The sequence below is a fragment of the Equus asinus genome, chromosome 1, assembly GCF_041296235.1.
Source record: "Equus asinus isolate D_3611 breed Donkey chromosome 1, EquAss-T2T_v2, whole genome shotgun sequence".
Taxonomy (NCBI): Eukaryota; Metazoa; Chordata; class Mammalia; order Perissodactyla; family Equidae; genus Equus; species Equus asinus.
In genome coordinates, this window is record NC_091790.1 from 150,566,082 (window position 1) to 150,583,715 (window position 17,634).

The window sequence follows — 17,634 nt, forward strand, 5'->3', positions numbered from 1 at the left end:
CTGTGCGGCTGTGGACGGGCCTGCTGCGACCAAGGCGCAGAACCCTTGCCAGCTGCTGCGGGGAGCCTCCGGGCGCCTAGGGGCCGGGCTGGGAGGGCGGCCTGTGCCATCGTCCGTGCGCGTCGTCGCAGCGCGCGTCTCCACGCCCGGGCTCAGCGCCCGGCAGCGTGTCCATGGGGATCCCACTCAGCGTCTGCAGCCGATCCTCCCCACGCGGCAGACACTGGGCCGGGCCCGGAAGTCCTGCTTGTACGGTTTGTGCCCGCAGACCAGCACCTGAACTCCGCGCCAAGGATGCCACAGGTGCCCATTTTATCCACAGAAACCCCACCTGTTCTGGCCGGTGCTGAACTCTCTCAGGCACGGAAAGCTGGTCGTTAACAAAGACCTCGCAGAGGAAGGAGTGTTGGAGGAAGCGGAATTTTCCATTATCACCTCACTAATCAAACTTATAAAGAACAAAATTAGAGTAGGAGACAGCAGAACACCACAGGTGCGGGGGAAGCACACGTCCCGCGCGCTTCCACGTCGGGAAGAGGAGCTCGCGCGGCCGGGTCCACCACGTCTGCTGGCTGCAGGTCGGAGCGGCGGGCCAGCAGCGGCTCCTCCGACCGCTCCGGGGTGAAGACGAGGCCGAGTTACTCCCCATGGTTTCCCAGGAGCTGCCCACCCACCCCTTAGGGCACGACCAGCGAGCCCGGCGGGAAAGCCAAGATTTTGCAAGAATGGGGTTCAAGGGTGTGAGAAGGACAGTGTTGACAGCTGAGGAAACGGTTTATCTTTTCCCAAGATGTGACAAGTTGCAACGTCGACAAAGCTTGGCGGTGAGAAGAAACCTGCTTTTGACAATTTCCCTAGAGATGTGGGTGTGAATCCTTTTTGCCTCTGAGGTCCGTGGGGAGGGACGAGGCCGGGCGCGGCCTCAGCTCCACTCTCCACAGCGCCGCGCCGGAGGCAGGACGCTCCTGACCGCCCCGAAGAGCGTAATGGGCTGTATGGAACGGAGCCTGCGCCTCCTTGCTGGGAAGTGGCTGCGGTCCCAGGCCTTGGCTGGGTGTCGCTGGTCACCCGCTCTACCTCCCCGGTGTGATGAGTGCGGTTTCCCGCCTCTGCGCTTGGCCGCCGCACGTCACTGCTCCTGGGCCTGTGCGCCCCGGGGCCTCCTTCCGAGCCGGGCCCCTCCGGCTGGGCCGGGCCTGAAACAACGGTCGAGGCTTCTCGGGTTGTCCTTTCCGGGCAAAGGAGCTTTGCATCCCTTCTTTCCCAGTGTGGATAACCGACCTAATGCTTTTACTTTTTACAAATGCTTAAAAGTGTTGCTACATTTTGGATTGAATGGTAAATCAAGTAAAGGGATGTCGAAGTTTCGCCTCGGCCGTACCCCCCACGGGTGCCGGTCGGGATGGGGGCCTTTGTCTCTCCTGGCTGAGGTCGGGAGGGGACCTGCCCACCTGGCGTCTGGAGCGGAAACCACGGGTCACACTGACAACTGGATGTTGACCGCGCATCACGAATGTCTCTGTCGCTGGCTCTCTTGTTCTCTGTGTGTAAGTCTGCCATTGCTTCCTGTTTCTGGGATGTTTGAGACTTCGAACACCACCTTCATGGCTCTGTCCACCTGACATGACTCTGGAGCTACTAGGATTCCTTTAAAACTTCTGGTCATCTGCTTTGAGAACTGACCGTTCTCAGCCGGTCGTGGGCGCTGTCGGAGTTGGGGACCCTGGCTGGGAGGAGCAGCTCTTTGCTTCTTGACCTCCTGCTTCCTAGGGCAGCTGTGCACACTGACCACGGGGCTGCCGACAGGTAGGTCAGAGGCCCTGCCACGTCCAGTGCTCATGCTTCTGGAGACATCTGCCGGTGCCTTCTTTTCTTTTCCTTTGCCAACAATCTGATTAACCAAGTTCTCCGGAACTAGGACTTACCTCCTCCTTTTTGTAAGGTCTGTTGTATGCTGTCAAATGTTTGACTTCAACGGTTGATAACAACCTTTCCGTAGGGCACATTTGTCCACTTGCTGACCCATTCTCCCCAGTGGAGTCCCAGGAGGAGGGTGGCCTGTTGGTGGCCTTGGGGTGTGCCCTGTGGGGAACTGCTAAGTGTTGTTTGATTTATGACCTTGACATAATAGATAGGCTTATGATTTTTTAAATTTAAAGATATTAAGATTTAATTCACTAAAATTTGTTCTAAGGGGTTATTTACACTTTTATACTTTTTTAGATATCCATATTTAACAGCTTGCAGTTTAATGCCTAAGATTCCCCTGAAAATAGCGAATAAGATTGTGCATTTAGGAATGAGCAAAAATTTAAAAAACCCAAAACAAAATTAAAAGCTTGCTTTTTTATGGCTGGGTAATATTCCATTGTACAGATATACCACAGTTTGTTTATCCATTCATCAGTTGATGGACATTTGGGTTGTCTCTGCTTTGGATTTTATTAATAGTCCTGCTGTGAACATTCATATATAAGTTTTCATGGGACATATATTTTCATTTCTCTTAGGTATATACATATTATTGATAACTTTTTGAGGAACTGCCAATCTGTTTTCCAAAGTGGCTACGTCAGTTTACCTTCTCACCAAGTGTGTGAAAGTTCCAGTTTCTCCCATCCTCACCAGTGCTTGCTATTACCTATCTTTTTGGTTATAAGCCATTCTATTTGGTGTGAAGTTGTATGTCATTGTGGTTTTGATTTGCCAGTCCTCGATGGCTAATGATGGTGAGCATTTTTTCATGTGCTCATTTGGCTGTTTGTATATCTGTTTTAGAGAAATGTTTACTCAGAAACTTTACTCATTTTTAAGTCAAGTTGTCTTTCTATTATTGAGACCTAAGAAATTTTTATATATGCTGAGTACAAGTCTCTTATCAGATATATGGTTTGCAGGTATTTTCTCTCTTTGTGGGTTATCTGTTTACTTGATGGTGTCCTTTGAAGCATTAAAGTTTTTACCGCTGATTATGTCTAATTTATCTATTTTTTGGGTCCCTTTTTCTTTTTGTCTTGCATCTCAGAAGTTATTCTTATATATTCCTTCTAAGAATTTTTATAGTTTTAGCTCTTACGTTTAGTTCTATGATCTATTTGGAGTTAACTTTTGTGTATTGTGTGAGGAAGGGGTTTGATTTCATTTTTTTGCATGTAGATATGCAATTGTCCCAGCTCCATTTGTTGAAAGACTATTCTTTTCCCACTAAATTGTCTTGGCCCCCTTGGTGAAATTCAATTGACTATAAATGTAAGGGTTTATTTCTGAATTATCAATTCAATTCCATTGATCTGTATGTCTATCCTTATGCCAGGATCACACTGTTTTGATTACTGTGGCTGTATATTAAGGTTTGAAATTAGACCCTCCTTCCTAAATTAGGATATCTCCGATAGTTTGTGTCATGTGACCCTTGATACAGGGACTGGTTGTAACTGCTAGTGTCTATCCATATATCAAATATTAGTATAGTTTATTTGCTTTCTTGTATTTTTTTTAAATTAAATATGAGTAGAACCTCCTATTTTCTTTTGCATCCCACTGGATTGGTGTGTACTTTTCACTTTGGAGACCACTGCTCTTAGGTACCATATTTGGGTTCTATTCTGTACTATACCAGTCTTTAGCCAAATATCCTCAACCAAGGGCTGCCCCCTACTTCAAGGCCCTAAGGTAGTATTGAATTACTTGTACACACCCAGTAACATCTCCAGGAGAGCAGACTTTCTCTGAAACTTCATCCCATTCACCCTGTTCTATGATTCTAATTTGGTAAAGTAATTATTCCAATACATTGGTGAGTTAAAAACACAATACTAGAGGATATCTTAATGACCTAGAGTTGTTGATGGGTTTACCAAAGGGTTTTAGACACAATGTGAAGAAGAACAAGAAATTTAAATTATGTAAAAAAAAAAGATGTAGATTTACCAGCTCAGTCAAATAATTTAGAGAGTCAGATTTGTCCCTCTAATCTTAGACTAGAAACAGTTATATTTCTATGATATAAGCTGTACATTCTTCAAACTCAGCATTTAATGAGCTCCTGTTGTGTTCCAGTCTCTAGGTTTGGAACTGGGCGTGTAACAATCCAGTTGGAGTATCTGTTCGCAGATAGCTTGTATATCTAGTAGTTTCTTTTTGTCCAAGTCTGAATTAATATCTTTTCTTGTTTGTTATAAATACACACACACCACCTTAGCATATTTAACCACTTAAAATATTGATATTACAGTAAGTATAACATTTCAAAATAACTTTTAGAATAAATTGAAATGTATGCTTATCAGACAATTTGGAAAATACAGGTCAGCCAAAAATAAGAAAATAGCAATCAATCATATTATCAGTATTTAGAAATAATTGTTGTTAAATGTCTTTATGTTTCTTTAGATATTTTCTTAAGGTTTGCACATTTAAATTTGTGTTTTCTTCTATTCCAAATCCTCATTTTAAGTTCCCAGTTTACCTTCTTCTGAACCAATCTCTCAGTCCCTTCAGTATCCTTGTTTTCTCACTGAGATGAATTTAATGATAATACGTTGAAATTCTAAAGCCAAAATATACTTAATTGTGCATGTTATTGTATTCATTTATCTCTTAGTGAAAGTTGGTACAAATTGATGGATATCTTATGAATATATGACCTAAAAGTAAATTAGCATACTTGAACTTAGTAAAAAAAATTTCATACTTATATTTATTTCTTTTCTCATCTACTCTTACTTTTTCTTTAGTTCCTTTTATCTCTCACTCATTCTTTTTATATTTTCCAATGAGTCGTTTCCTCTCTACAAAAACTTAGTCTTTTCAATAAAACCATTTTGCATAATAAAATTGGTTTTTATATGTGCCAGTTTAATAAACATTTAAAATTTACTTTAAATGTATTTGTTTACAGAGAAAATAATAAAGATTATAAAAATGAGCATTCATAATGTCCAGCTTAAGAAATAAAATGTAATATATACAGTTGAAGTTTCCTGTATATCTCTTTCCTATTTTATCCCCCTCCCATTCCTTTGCTTCTGAATTTGCTTTTTATTTTTCCTATACATTTCTTTATATTTTTATTACATTCATATAGGTACATAAACAATATATAATATTCACTTGCATATTTTTAAAGTTAAATAATTGTCTTCATGTACATGCTTGATTTTTTTCATTCACCATTTTTACTGTAGCTTTACTGTCCATCTTCACTTTTACTAAATATTAGTGGATTGTTCTTTAAAGTGGTTATAACAAAGGTTTCGCTTGCTCTGTATTTTCACTGATGCTTGATATTATCAGACTTTTAAATTTTTGATCAATCTGATGAGTATAAAATGCTATCCCATGTTGGTTTTGATTTGCATTTTCTTGATTACCAGTGAGATTGTTTGCATTCATATATTTGTTGGCTTATTGAAATATTTCATTATCTGGGAATTTCCTACTTATATTTTATGTTCATTTTTCTGTTCCTATTTATTTTTAGGAGTTATGTATGTAATGTAGACATTAAACATTGCTTTATGCTATGTTTTGCAAATATTTATTCCCAATTTCTGGCTCATATTTTTCTGGCTTATGATGAATAGGAATATTTGAATTCATTTCCTTCCCCAAGTTTAGAATGACATTCTCCACATTTTTTCCTAAGATTTTTTAAATAGTACATTTTACCTTTCAATTTTTAATCCACTTTCCATTGCTTTGTGCTTGTATTATTGGGTAGGTATCTAAATTTATTGTTCTCCTAATGGATAACTGGTTTTCCCTGCATCATTTATTGACATTCCTTGTTTACCTGCTACTCTGTAGGTCATCTCTGTTACATATCGAGTTTCCATATACTCATGGCTCTGCTTCTGGGCTCTCTGTTCTGTTGTATTAATCTATTCTTGTGCTAATGCTGTATTGTCTTCAATAATTTTGCTTTTAGTTTGTATAGATATCTAGTTAGGCCTATCTCCCCTGCTTATTCTTTATTTTCAGAGTTCACGTAGCTGTTCTCTGCCTTTGCTTTCCTGTAAAACATTTAGAATCAGCTGAATCATTTCAGAAATTATAGATTAATTTGGGAAGAGCTATTATCTTTATGATATTGATTCTTTCTATCAAGAATACAGTGTAACTTTTCATCTACTTACTTTACATCTCTGACTGTAATGTGGTCAGTGTACATGATCTGTATGATGGTAATTCCTCTTTTCTTCAGTAAAATACATACAACAAAAAATTTACCATTTTAACCATTTTTAAGTGTACAGTTCAGTGGCATTAAGTACATTCACATTGTTGTGCAACCACCACCACCATCCATTCCCAGAACTTTTTCATCTTCCCAGATTAAAACTCTGTGCCCATTGAACAATAACTCTCCATTTCCCTGCCTTCCAACCACATCCTACTTTCTGTCCCTATAAATTGAGTTACTCTAGATGTGTCATATAAGTGGAATCACATGGTATTTGTCCTTTGTGACTGGCTTATTTCACTTAGCATAATGTCTTCAAGGTTTATCCATGTAACACATGTCAGAATTGTCTTCCTGTTTAAGGCTGAATAATATTCTATTGTAATATTAACTCTTTACAGTTTATTTACACTTGCTTTGTTGTATTGATCAATTTTGTAATTGTTACGTTTGTGCTTAAAAGGATATATGTTCATTGGCTACAAAATTCAATATATCTCCAAGCCAGTGAACTGTTGTTATTTAAATCATCTGTAACCTCAATCATTTTGTTGTAATTTGTTATAACCTCCTTCCATGATTAGATTTTTTCAATTTCTCTTTATACTTCTGCCAATTTATGTGGTATACATTTTTTGTTGTTGTTAGTTAAACTTTTGTATTATTTTACGTGTGCTCTTATATGGTCGCTAATATTTTTAGTTAAACTTTTGTATTATTTTATATGTGCCCTTACGGTCGCTAATATTTTCCCCCTAAAGTCTATTTTGTCTGTTTTGAACATGGCTGCACAAGGCTTTTACTTCTTCTTCTTTTTTTTTTTTGGTTAGTATTTTCCTTATATGTCTTCAGAGAACCTTTTTATTCAATCTTGCTCTGCCTAAGAATATAGCCTTTCTATTTTTAAAATTCAGTTTGACTGTCTCCATCTTTTAACTGGTAAATTGAGTACATTCACATCAACTGTATTTAGTGACATACAGGGATTTGTTTCTAACATCTTATTTTGTGAATTATATTGGTTCAGTTTTTTCAATGCTTCATTTTTTTCTCCATTTATTTTTAGATTAATTGCTTCTTGATTTTGCTTTTTTTCAAAATTTTTTGTCCACTTTAAAGTTATGCACATTATTTCTAATTATTTAATAGCTGCTTTTAAGTTATTAACACGCATGTTTAGCTTCAAGAAGTCTAAAATTAACCAATATTTCCACACCCATCCTGAATAACACAAAGACTTTAGAACGTGTAAATTCCCACTAGCCCTTGGCATCTTGCAAGATAACCTCCAGGGATATTTATGATTCTAATTTTCTGTAAAAGCAAGACTTCTGAAATTCAAAACACTGTGAGCTAGAAAGAAATTCAATTTTCTCATAACATCAAACAAGGAGGAACGTGTATTCTTTAAAGAAATGGCTTTAGAAATAGAATTTTAATATTTTTTTCTAATTATTTTCCCAGGATCTTTTTTTCTTTTACTTTTAGGTCCTATCTTTTATTAAACTAGTTCAAATGATGCTGATTATTTCAAAGATAAAACCCTGTCAGTTTTTATTTCTCTATTTGCTCTTGCTGAAGTTGCATGATGATATTGATTATAGCACACAATGAGTAACCACCCACATGTCTGGAAGCAAATGTAACATCCAGAACAAACCCAGAAGCCATAAAATAGGTCCCTGAGCAGTGGCAACAAGAAAGCAAAAGAAAACCAAACCAAACCAAAAAAAAATCACTGCTATTACAAAAGAATAGGTCCTTGAAGTCTCCTCAGCCCAGGGACTTTATCACCACAAAATCTCCATTAGCAAGCTAACCCTAAATAGATTCATTACTCTAAGCGAGAACGTTGTGTTTGTCATACAGAGAACTTCAAGCCTACTCACTTTCCAAATAGATGGCAATGTCTATTCTCCACAACTTAGAAAGGCCCAGGCCTCAATGACATTAATGTCTTACTTACATCATTGAAGAATTTATAAAATAGGTGCATAGTAACTCTTCTGTGAAAGTAATTTGCAGCTTTTATCAGTGCAAGAGGACAGATGATATTCAGGCACAGCGGCCTTAGACCACTTCATATAAGAAAAGATTGTCTTACACGTCTGACTAACCTGAGAGAATTTCCCTGAGAGAAGGTCCCCAATTAAGTCACCTGAAAAAAGAAAGACTAATGTGTGCGTAAGAAACAGACTCAATATAGTATATTTAAAAGATATTTTAATCAAAAATACTTTTTCAAGGGGAGGGCATGTTTATTATTCACTGAATGGGCATCACACATTTTCCAATGGGGCTCAACAGATGAAAGGTCAATTTGGGTATCCATTTAATTTTTAATAACGCTAGGTTCTGAACTGTTTGCCATTTTATTTTTCTGACAATGCAAGAGGGGAACGTACTTTATGACTTACTTAGAAGTACAGAAAAGAACCATGGACAAACTGATCTTTCATTAAAATTGTTAATAGAAAATAAAAGATTTAATGAAGCATTTCAATCGTTTCCAGCTACAACACAAAAATATCTCAATTTTCAACTTCAAGAAGGAAGCTTTTGATTGGTGAAGAGTAATATCCATCTGAAATGAAAGTGGCCTCCATTTTGTGATACTTTGGTGACTAATATGCACCATGTTAATGTGTGGCTTACTAGATCATCAAGAACATTAAAAGCTATACTTCATTTGTAAAAGGATATAATTGTAGTCAATTCTTTTGAAAGTGAATAAACGTTTCTCTCTTCTGTAGTCCTTTTTTGGCAGAAGATTCAAAAATATTTGACCCATGGCTGCTCTTAGGCCCAGTGATTTTTGAATCTAATGAAGTGTTTGAAAGGTTCAACTGTTTATTTTAAATAACATTCACCATTTTTCTTAATTAAGGTTTAATATAGGTGATATGCAGAAAGTTTGGAAAGCACATAAAATCACAAAGGAAAATAATCCTCAGATCGCTCATTTCCCTCATTATTTCTTGGCTCCAGCACTAAATAATTTCAGAGTATTGTCCTTTGATAATTGTTTTGTCTGGGCTCTATCTTCTTGTATTTTTCACTAATCATTCCTTGGTTCTTTTATGTTGTGATTGCTTATAATAATCTTTCTTGTTTTATCCTTACAGTGAGATCTTAGGATGACTATGTATCACCTTTCTATTCATTTAGTTATTCAACCTAATATTTATTAACACCTACTATTTGTGAAACACTGCATGAGAATATGAGCCAATAGGCAAAGCTTGTATCTTCATGGAACTTACTAACCAGGGATAAAGTGCTTGAATTTTGGGTATCAACCTATGCTTGATTCACTTTCCTATCTATACAGCCCCATGTGGGATCTGTTTCCTTCTGCATGCACAATACATATTGGATGGACACTTATATGAGAGAAATACATAATTATTCTTGAACAAGTAGTTACTTGTCTCTTACCTATATTGCCAAATTCCTGATGGTAGTGATTGTATAAGTAGGATTTTGGTTGCCTGCTTGTGAAGTTCTGTATTAAGATGTAACATTTGTATCATGCTTATGAGTTGGCAAACGGTTATTCCATTATCTCAAAGGGTTCCAGTGAAGCCCAAGTAAAGCAATAAATATACTTTATTAAAAAAGAAGTAAGGTGATGGTGTTATTTACATGGAACTCTTATAGTATTGAGTATTCATTAAGAGATAAAACGTTTAGTAACCTCAGTCATCGAAAACGTGGTTATGTTATTAGAAAAAAAAATGACATTTAACTTCCAAATATCTGTTACATATTCTTAATGCACAAATAATTATTTAGCTTTGAGAAAGCATAAGAAAAATATAAAATTCAGCATAAAATAAGTTCACAGATGAGTTAAATCCAGTCCCTGGTTCAAAAAGCTTTTGATATGATACATACAAAAATAATTTTACACACACCACACAAGGTATCTGGAGGTTCCCCCACTCTTCCCGTGGCTAATTCAGTGTATCCTTCACTTTTCAAATTGAACATGACTTTCTTAGATGGAAGTTCCCTCAACTTTTACATCAGATTCTTCTTTACGCTTTTTCATGGCACTCTGCATTTTTCCTGTACAACACTCATTATATTTATAATTCCATTATATTTAGAAATATTTAGTATCTGTCTCCTCACTAGACAATAAAAATAAAAAAGGCTCAACATGCCAGCAAAGTGTGTGGCACAGAGTATGAGCTCAATATGTAGGTATTGCATGCAATAACTCTAATATATAAAAGATGATGGCAGAAAAAGGAGAGAGAAAAACAAAATGTGGTGGGAATGTAATGGAAATGGAAAGCACATTTAATGTGGGAACTTAAAAAGTTTCTATATAAAATTTTAAATGGATCTTAGAAGATGTATATGAATGCTGAGTATGAAGCTTCATAGACCCACCTAGAGGGGATGATATAGAAAAGATGGTGGAAGCATGAAAGATCAGGGCCAACATATCCATTAGACACAGTAGACACTGTGCCCAAAACCCATGAGACCTTAAGGGGCCCACAAAATGTTTTAAATTTCAATATTTTAATCAGAAGAAAAAATGAATTATAATAATGAATGCAATGTATGCCAATGTAAGCATAAACTTTAATTTTTAATATTATTTTTATGGAGGAAGGGGCCCAAAAAGGCAGAAGTGCCCAGCTCCCATTAAAGTCGTAATGCAGGACCTACCCGGTGGCACAGCGGTTAAGTGCGCACTTGCCACTTCGGCGGCCCAGGGTTCGCTGGTTCGGATCCCGGGTACGGAGATGGCACCGCTTGGCACGCCATGTGGTGGTAGGCATCCCACTTATAAAGTAGAGGAAGATGGGCACCGAGGTTAGCTCAGGGCCAGTCTTCCTCAGCGAAAAGAGGAGGATTGGCAGCCGTTATCTCAGGGCTAATATTCCTCAAATAAAAAAGAAAAGTCATAATGCAGCCCTGGGGATATTTGTTATATAGTAGATAGGATTTCAGCTAGAACCTGGAAAAGGAATAGAGGATCTAACATTGAAAATACAGGTTGACCTTAGGTCAAGAGGAGCCCAAATGACAAGCTGGGGAGGTTCTTCAAACTTCAGTTTACCTGCAGAGACTTTTGTGTCAACTTTCTGCTTACATTGGGGCTTTAGGAAGAGAATTCTTGCAGGAAGGGATAAGATGGATTGGTCTTAGAAGGGGGCAATCAATCAAGGGCCTTTTGCATTAGTTTATATGAGGGTTAAAGAGGAGACTACAGTAGGTAGAGAGAGAAGGGATGGATATTACAAACATTCAGGTATATATTTACCAGTGTGTTTTAGATCATATGCAGAAAAACTCCTTTTTCCCATAGAAAATTCCCAAAGTCATAGTTTACATTTGCATTCCCTCTGATTGTAAGTTCCATGAGAGGAGAGACTATGTCAACCTCACTGCTGTAACCTCAGGGCATTAAACATGGAGACACTCAAGAAATCAAGAGAGTAGACTCTTGCAGAAGTGTTAAAACTGTTATAACTAGAACTAGATCCTGACCAAGCTGTCCTAATCATCAAAGCAAATGCTCAAAGCCTGACTATGTGAAGATGCCTCCCAACTGATTGATGGTTCGATTATTCTGCAGAGCAAAACGGAAGTAACAACACACATTAATTATAACTTATTTTAAAATTAATTTTAAATAATTCTTAATTTTTTTCTGGATTGGGAAATTGTGCCTATGGTCTGTAACTAAATATATATTCATAATGATAGCTCGTATGTTTATATGCAGCATTAACCATGTTTGTTGAGAACATGGAAAAGGAAAGAAACATAAAAAGAAGTACAAAGGTTATGAATTCCCTGATGTTGAAGAGAGAGGAAATATTCACTGTGTAATATCGATAGCTAAATTAGCTGCCTATCTGTGTTTGAGAGATTGTGGTCGGAGACAGAGAAATGACTAAGTGAATCTTCCAGGAGCTTCCAAACTCTGGCTGTTTGATTTGATAACTTGAGAAGTATAATGAATGATAATGTTGTTAAATCACTGAGATTATATTTAATACTCTATAAAGAAACTTAAAATTTTTATGGTATTGGGATTATACCATACAATTTAGGAAAAATTCGTTGTTCCATACCATTATATGAAGTCTGAAAGATATCAAAATATAGCCATTTAGTTGGTAATTTTTAGGCTCCCATAAATTTCGTTACTAATATTATTGAAATAAATTCAAGATAGAATTTTCAGAATTGAGCCTCATTGGCAGTTTGAAAGCAGTTGAATTGTTCTCCCACTTTGTGTTGTAACGGTTCTGGGGCTGTATTCAAAACATTGGTATCAAGATAGAAAATGAGTCTAAGTCGATGTTCCTCTTGAGGTTAAAGGTCTGTTTCTTTCAGTCAGTTCAAACTGACAGGCCTCCTGCCATCACCTCCTCCTTAGCCAGGCAGACAGGCCCTGGCAGTCAGTGTGAAAACATCTGTTGAATGGATTTATTGACTGGATCTTGTTTTTTCTCTCCTTTGCTGTATTTTTTTTCTTTTTCCTTCACACCGTTTATTATGTCTCTGACCTGATGAACTTAATTTGTTGACATGTCGCTCTCAGTGTCTCCCTCAATGCTTGTCTCATGTTTCTTTCTACTGTGCTCTTTTCTTGGCAACAGCCCTTCCTGGAGCCCCAGCACACATGTGCGCTTTCGGTGCACCAAGCTCAGTTGGCTGTGGTTGGTATGGATGGATTAGAGAAACATCATCTTGGCTCCAAGACTCATTCCTCTCCTGCTGCCTCCGTTTTACCTCACCCAGCAATGGACTGCCCCCTTCAGCCTGGCTCTGCAACTGGTAGGAATCCCTAAAGACTCTCCCTAATAGGCTGACTAAATGCACCGTTCTTGTAGGATTAAGCGATTTAAATGGTCTGAATAGCTCCAATAGCTGAACGCTCTATTTTAACCCAAGGCAACCCAAATTTTATGAGATTATATTGGTCACAAGACAAACAGCACATCTGATAAATCTTGGGTTTAGTATTAATAGCCTCATAAATTGTTATCATTCACGGGCCTGGAAAACACATCAACAGGTGCATGGGTCCCTTTTGGAAACAAAAATCTCTACAACATTCTTTAGCAGTATTCCTCGATCTCCTCTTTCTAGTAGTCCTCGTCACTAGGAAATTTTTGATGCTTGACTTCATTTAACTCTAAAGAGTGTCTCTCCCTGTTTGTTTTTCTTGTTGTTTTGTTTGTTTCACTGTTTTCTTCTGACTTCCCGTACAAATGACTCATGGGAGACAATGGTGCCAAGGCAACCCTTGCTTAATTCTACATACGTTAGTTCTGTTTCCATTTGTTATGGCGCCTCTGGGTGGGCTATTTGACCAACCTCTTCCTTTGCCTACAGCTGTGTTTGATATTTCAGAGCTTGGCTCCAGAGGAAAACAAACCAGATAATTCCAAGGCCAGAAGAAGGTCAAGTCTGGAACACACACACAAAAAGAGGTGCTATTCCCTTTACAAAGGAACTGTGCCATAAATACCCACGTGCCATAAATACCCATGTGGATAAATGTTCCCTTCTGTCTGCTGGGCCCCTTTCTTTTCCCCTGCTCTCAATCTGTGGCTGACCAAATGAAAGATATTATACTCCTAAGGGATTCATACTTGGGTGTAGCAAGGAGCGAATTCATATGTACCTTCCTCCAAAGGCTCTCACAGGTTATCTGATTTATTTTTGAATCAATTTTCAGGATTCAGAGTTTGTTTTTGTGGCTTCTCTGACCTCATGCAACCCTTTGTGCTTGGAAAAGTTAAAATACTTTTTCTGAAATCACATTCCTAAGCCTTGATATCATCTTTTATTTAAAAATCAATGGATGAAATGGCCAAGTTATTTAACTGGGACAGATAACTTTAATAAGCGTTCATAGGAGCTACTTTTTATAATATGTTATACTACAAGCCAACATTTCATACTAGGAGCTACAACTGGGTATATTTGGATATATTTCTTTCACCACATTAGTCACTGCCTCTGATGCCTCTCTTTCTTGGAGCATAGCAGACATGACCCCATATCCCAGATGACCCAAGACTGCAGCCCAGTGTCAGCGGAAGCCTCTTGGGTCGGTCATGCCTAGTTCTATCCCTGGTCTTTAGGGCTTTTGCTCAAAGCCAGATACATGGTGTAGAGGAACACTTTTTGTAAGTAGTCATAGCAGTAGACTTACAATCCTTAAAGAATTACAATTCTTAAATCTCAATTCTTTTTCCTGAAAGTTTTTTTTGTTTGGCCATAGCTTTCAGAGAACAAGGAGTAGCAACCATCTTATCATTATGCCAATTCCATTCACTCAAAATCATGTCCTTAATTTAAAAGTGAGCTCAATTATAAAGTTTGATGGTGCTATTCCTATGTGTGCTGCTGTCTATTGTAATCCTCTTGGTTAAGAGGAGTGGCCCTTTCTTGACATGATTTGGTTTCCTCTAGTTTTATATGCTAATTCAATATAAATGAGGCACAATCTCTGAGTATTAGAAATATCCTACAACTTTGAGAAAACAGTATTGCCAAATGAAAAGGGTTTGTAGGCTTTAGCAGAATCCAGGTGAAAGGGTGGGCTGCAAACCTAATAACATAAGCATGACTTAAACATAACCTGGTCATTCAAATTAAAGACTGGGTCATTTCAGACGACCATAATGTCTGAAATTTTTCAGAGTTTATATTGTAAACACAATTAGGAGAGATTATATAAACCTGTATTTTGAAAAACATAGGATTTTGTTCTTAATAGACATTCAATAAATTTTAGTTGAATCACAAATATTAATTTGTGTAATATGTATGTACATATAATCATAAACATTTATGAATTTGCTAGTTCAAATTTGAAAACACTGAAAGTGCAGGTTACTTTGGAATTAGTGTTCTGGTTAAAGAATGACTAAGTGATTAGAAGGTTATATATTTCTGTAGAGAAAAACCTTCTTATGTCTTATTTGACCTTAAAAATGTTGCATCCTAACACTTAAATTCTTAAAATTAAAAGGCTCAATAAAGTTTTAGAAAAATCGTGCAAAATGTAATTTATGTATCTGCTAATTGCCCCTCTGCTGTCATTGGGATTAAAAATATGTTTTGGCTGGTGGCCTTCATTTAGTGCTTTTCCAAATCCAAGGAAAGTGACATGCACCTTCTTCACGTTGCTCCTCCACATATTGTTCTGGCTTTAATCCAAACTTAAATTTCCCCTGTAGCCTGCATACTCTTCTAATCCACTTGATCTCCAAATTCATTTTAGTATTTCTAATGGTATTGATTTTAGAGGTGAACTCTGAAGGCTTTCATTTGTACTATGTTTGAAAACAATTATTTTTAAATATTACACTCCTTTCTTTTGACTTTTTAACATCTATTCGTTGTAGATACATTTAAAAAATTAAAAGTGAGATTCAAATATTTTCTTTGGGAATATTTAAGTGTTTTCAAAAGAAAGTCATGCAATCTCACACACTCAATAGTTTGTTCCACTAAAAAGTAAGGAAGAGAGACCAAATACAATGTTAATGTAGACGATTTGCTTAAATCCATTCTGTAAGAGCTACACTTTTTGGCACAACTAAAAAGTTATTTAATACTAAACTTACGTAATTTTCAAGGCACACCACTCAAATCTTTACCCTCCATGTGGATCCTCAGCAGCCAACTGGAGTAGCCACACCACCCACTTTTTGTACAGAATAAAACAATGTTCCAAGAGGAGAATGTTGTCTACGTTTAGACAGTTGTTGAAAGATGAAGTCTCGAGTCCACTTCCCGTGAGGACTTAAATGGATGAAGAAACAGAGACTAAGAAGGAGCCACCACCTGCTGGCCCTATGGAGAGCCTGGATGAAGCTATTTCTAGGATGGACAAGAAGAGCATATGATTGTGCACCTGCTGTAGTAATAATGAAGAATATGTGTTGTAAAGCAGGTTGCCACATATTCAAATGGATTTTATATTACATTGGAATATGAGTAATAATATTCAATTTTTACAATAATATTCCATTTAAGAGGTGCTTTTCTCATCCTATTTAAAGCCAAAGTATGGTGTTTATATGAGTTCTGATGACTAAAGAAAGGGCAATGTATTTTATTTTCTGTGCCATAGTCATCTCTTCTACTCAGCCATTCCTAAGAGAGATGAGGATTGGCCATGGCTCACAACAGGGCATTGACAGTAGATGATATAATTGTTCTAGTTTATACCAAAAGGGATTTATTGAAATAAGAATTTAATGGCAAATAAGTTTGGTTGATTTTATCTTCCCTATCACCCAGTAGGGTCTTCTTTCTCCCAACACTATGTTAGTTTACATAATCTTTGAGTAAATTCTTTTTTTGTAACATTATCTTTTTAGTCAGAGACTAATGTAAAATAGAATCATCATGCTCAAACTAAACCAACATTTGTGAGAGCCATTAAAAATAACTTGGTAACAAGAGTTTGTAAATTGATGTTTAGTAGGTGGAACATTATGATGGAAAGTGAAATACATTTGAATGTTTCAGTATGAGAAGAGCAACACTGGCCTTTTTTTCTGTTTTTTAATGAAAGATATTTTCCCAAGTCAAACTAACTCAAGTAAATCCTTGAAGTTTTAGTTTATATTATATTTTCCTTCAGGAAACCTTGCTTGGCCAGCTAAATCCAAATAAAATCTATTATGGTCTCGCCTAACAAACTGTATTTTTCCCTCAAAAATTGTAATTATTTACTTATTTTGGGGATTGTGTTTCAATGTACTCTCCATGAGTAAGAAACTGTTTTTCTGTTTCCTCTAACCCTAGCACTTAGGTTCATGGCTGGCACATTGAAGGTGCTCAGTATATATGTTTACTGTATAATAAATAAATGAATTAACAAACAAATGGACAAATAAATGAAATAAGAGTAAAAAGACATGAATTCCATAAAATTATACCAAAAAAGGTCATTCGTATGTTAAGTGAAATTTGGGGGTAAAATTTATATTTTTATTAATTACAAAAAAATGATACTTGTTCATTGAAGGCAATTTGGTAAATCTAAACAACTGTACAGGAGAATCACTCATGATTCTATCACTTAGAGGTAACTATAAATAAATATATATTTATTTGTTTTCAGTATTTCTTTCCTCTTCCTATGTGCCTCTCTTTAACAGAGTACAGAAAAGCATTATGCGTGTCTGTGTTCATGTGTGTGTCTATCTATAAGTGTATGTATGTGTGTAATTGTTTATGTGTGTACGTATATGTGTGTATGTGTGTGTTTTAAGACCTCCCAGAGTAAGTTTTGTCACTACCTTGTATCAGAATGGAGATATTAATTTCCTTTGGGTAGATAATCAATTTTGAAATTACTGTTCTCAGATATATCTGCTTGAAATTTCTCCTGAAAAACTCATCCAAAATTTTCTCATCTAATTCTCACTGAAGATGATAAAAATAGC

At 36.9% G+C, this 17,634-nt stretch overlaps 1 protein-coding gene across 27 annotated transcripts in view; it reads left to right on the top strand.

Moving 5' to 3' along the window:
- The window catches only part of HDAC9 (histone deacetylase 9), an 866,113-nt gene that overhangs the window by 594,344 nt on the left and 254,135 nt on the right, over nt 1–17,634 (top strand). For all 27 annotated transcript variants that reach the window (XR_011503369.1, XM_070509723.1, XM_070509733.1 and 24 more), the window contains one exon: nt 12,817–12,994. Coding sequence is in view for 26 of the 27 variants with exons in the window: in XM_070509723.1 (XP_070365824.1) it covers nt 12,817–12,994 (178 nt within the window). In the remaining variant the exon portion in view is untranslated. The remainder of the gene's footprint in view (nt 1–12,816; nt 12,995–17,634) is intronic.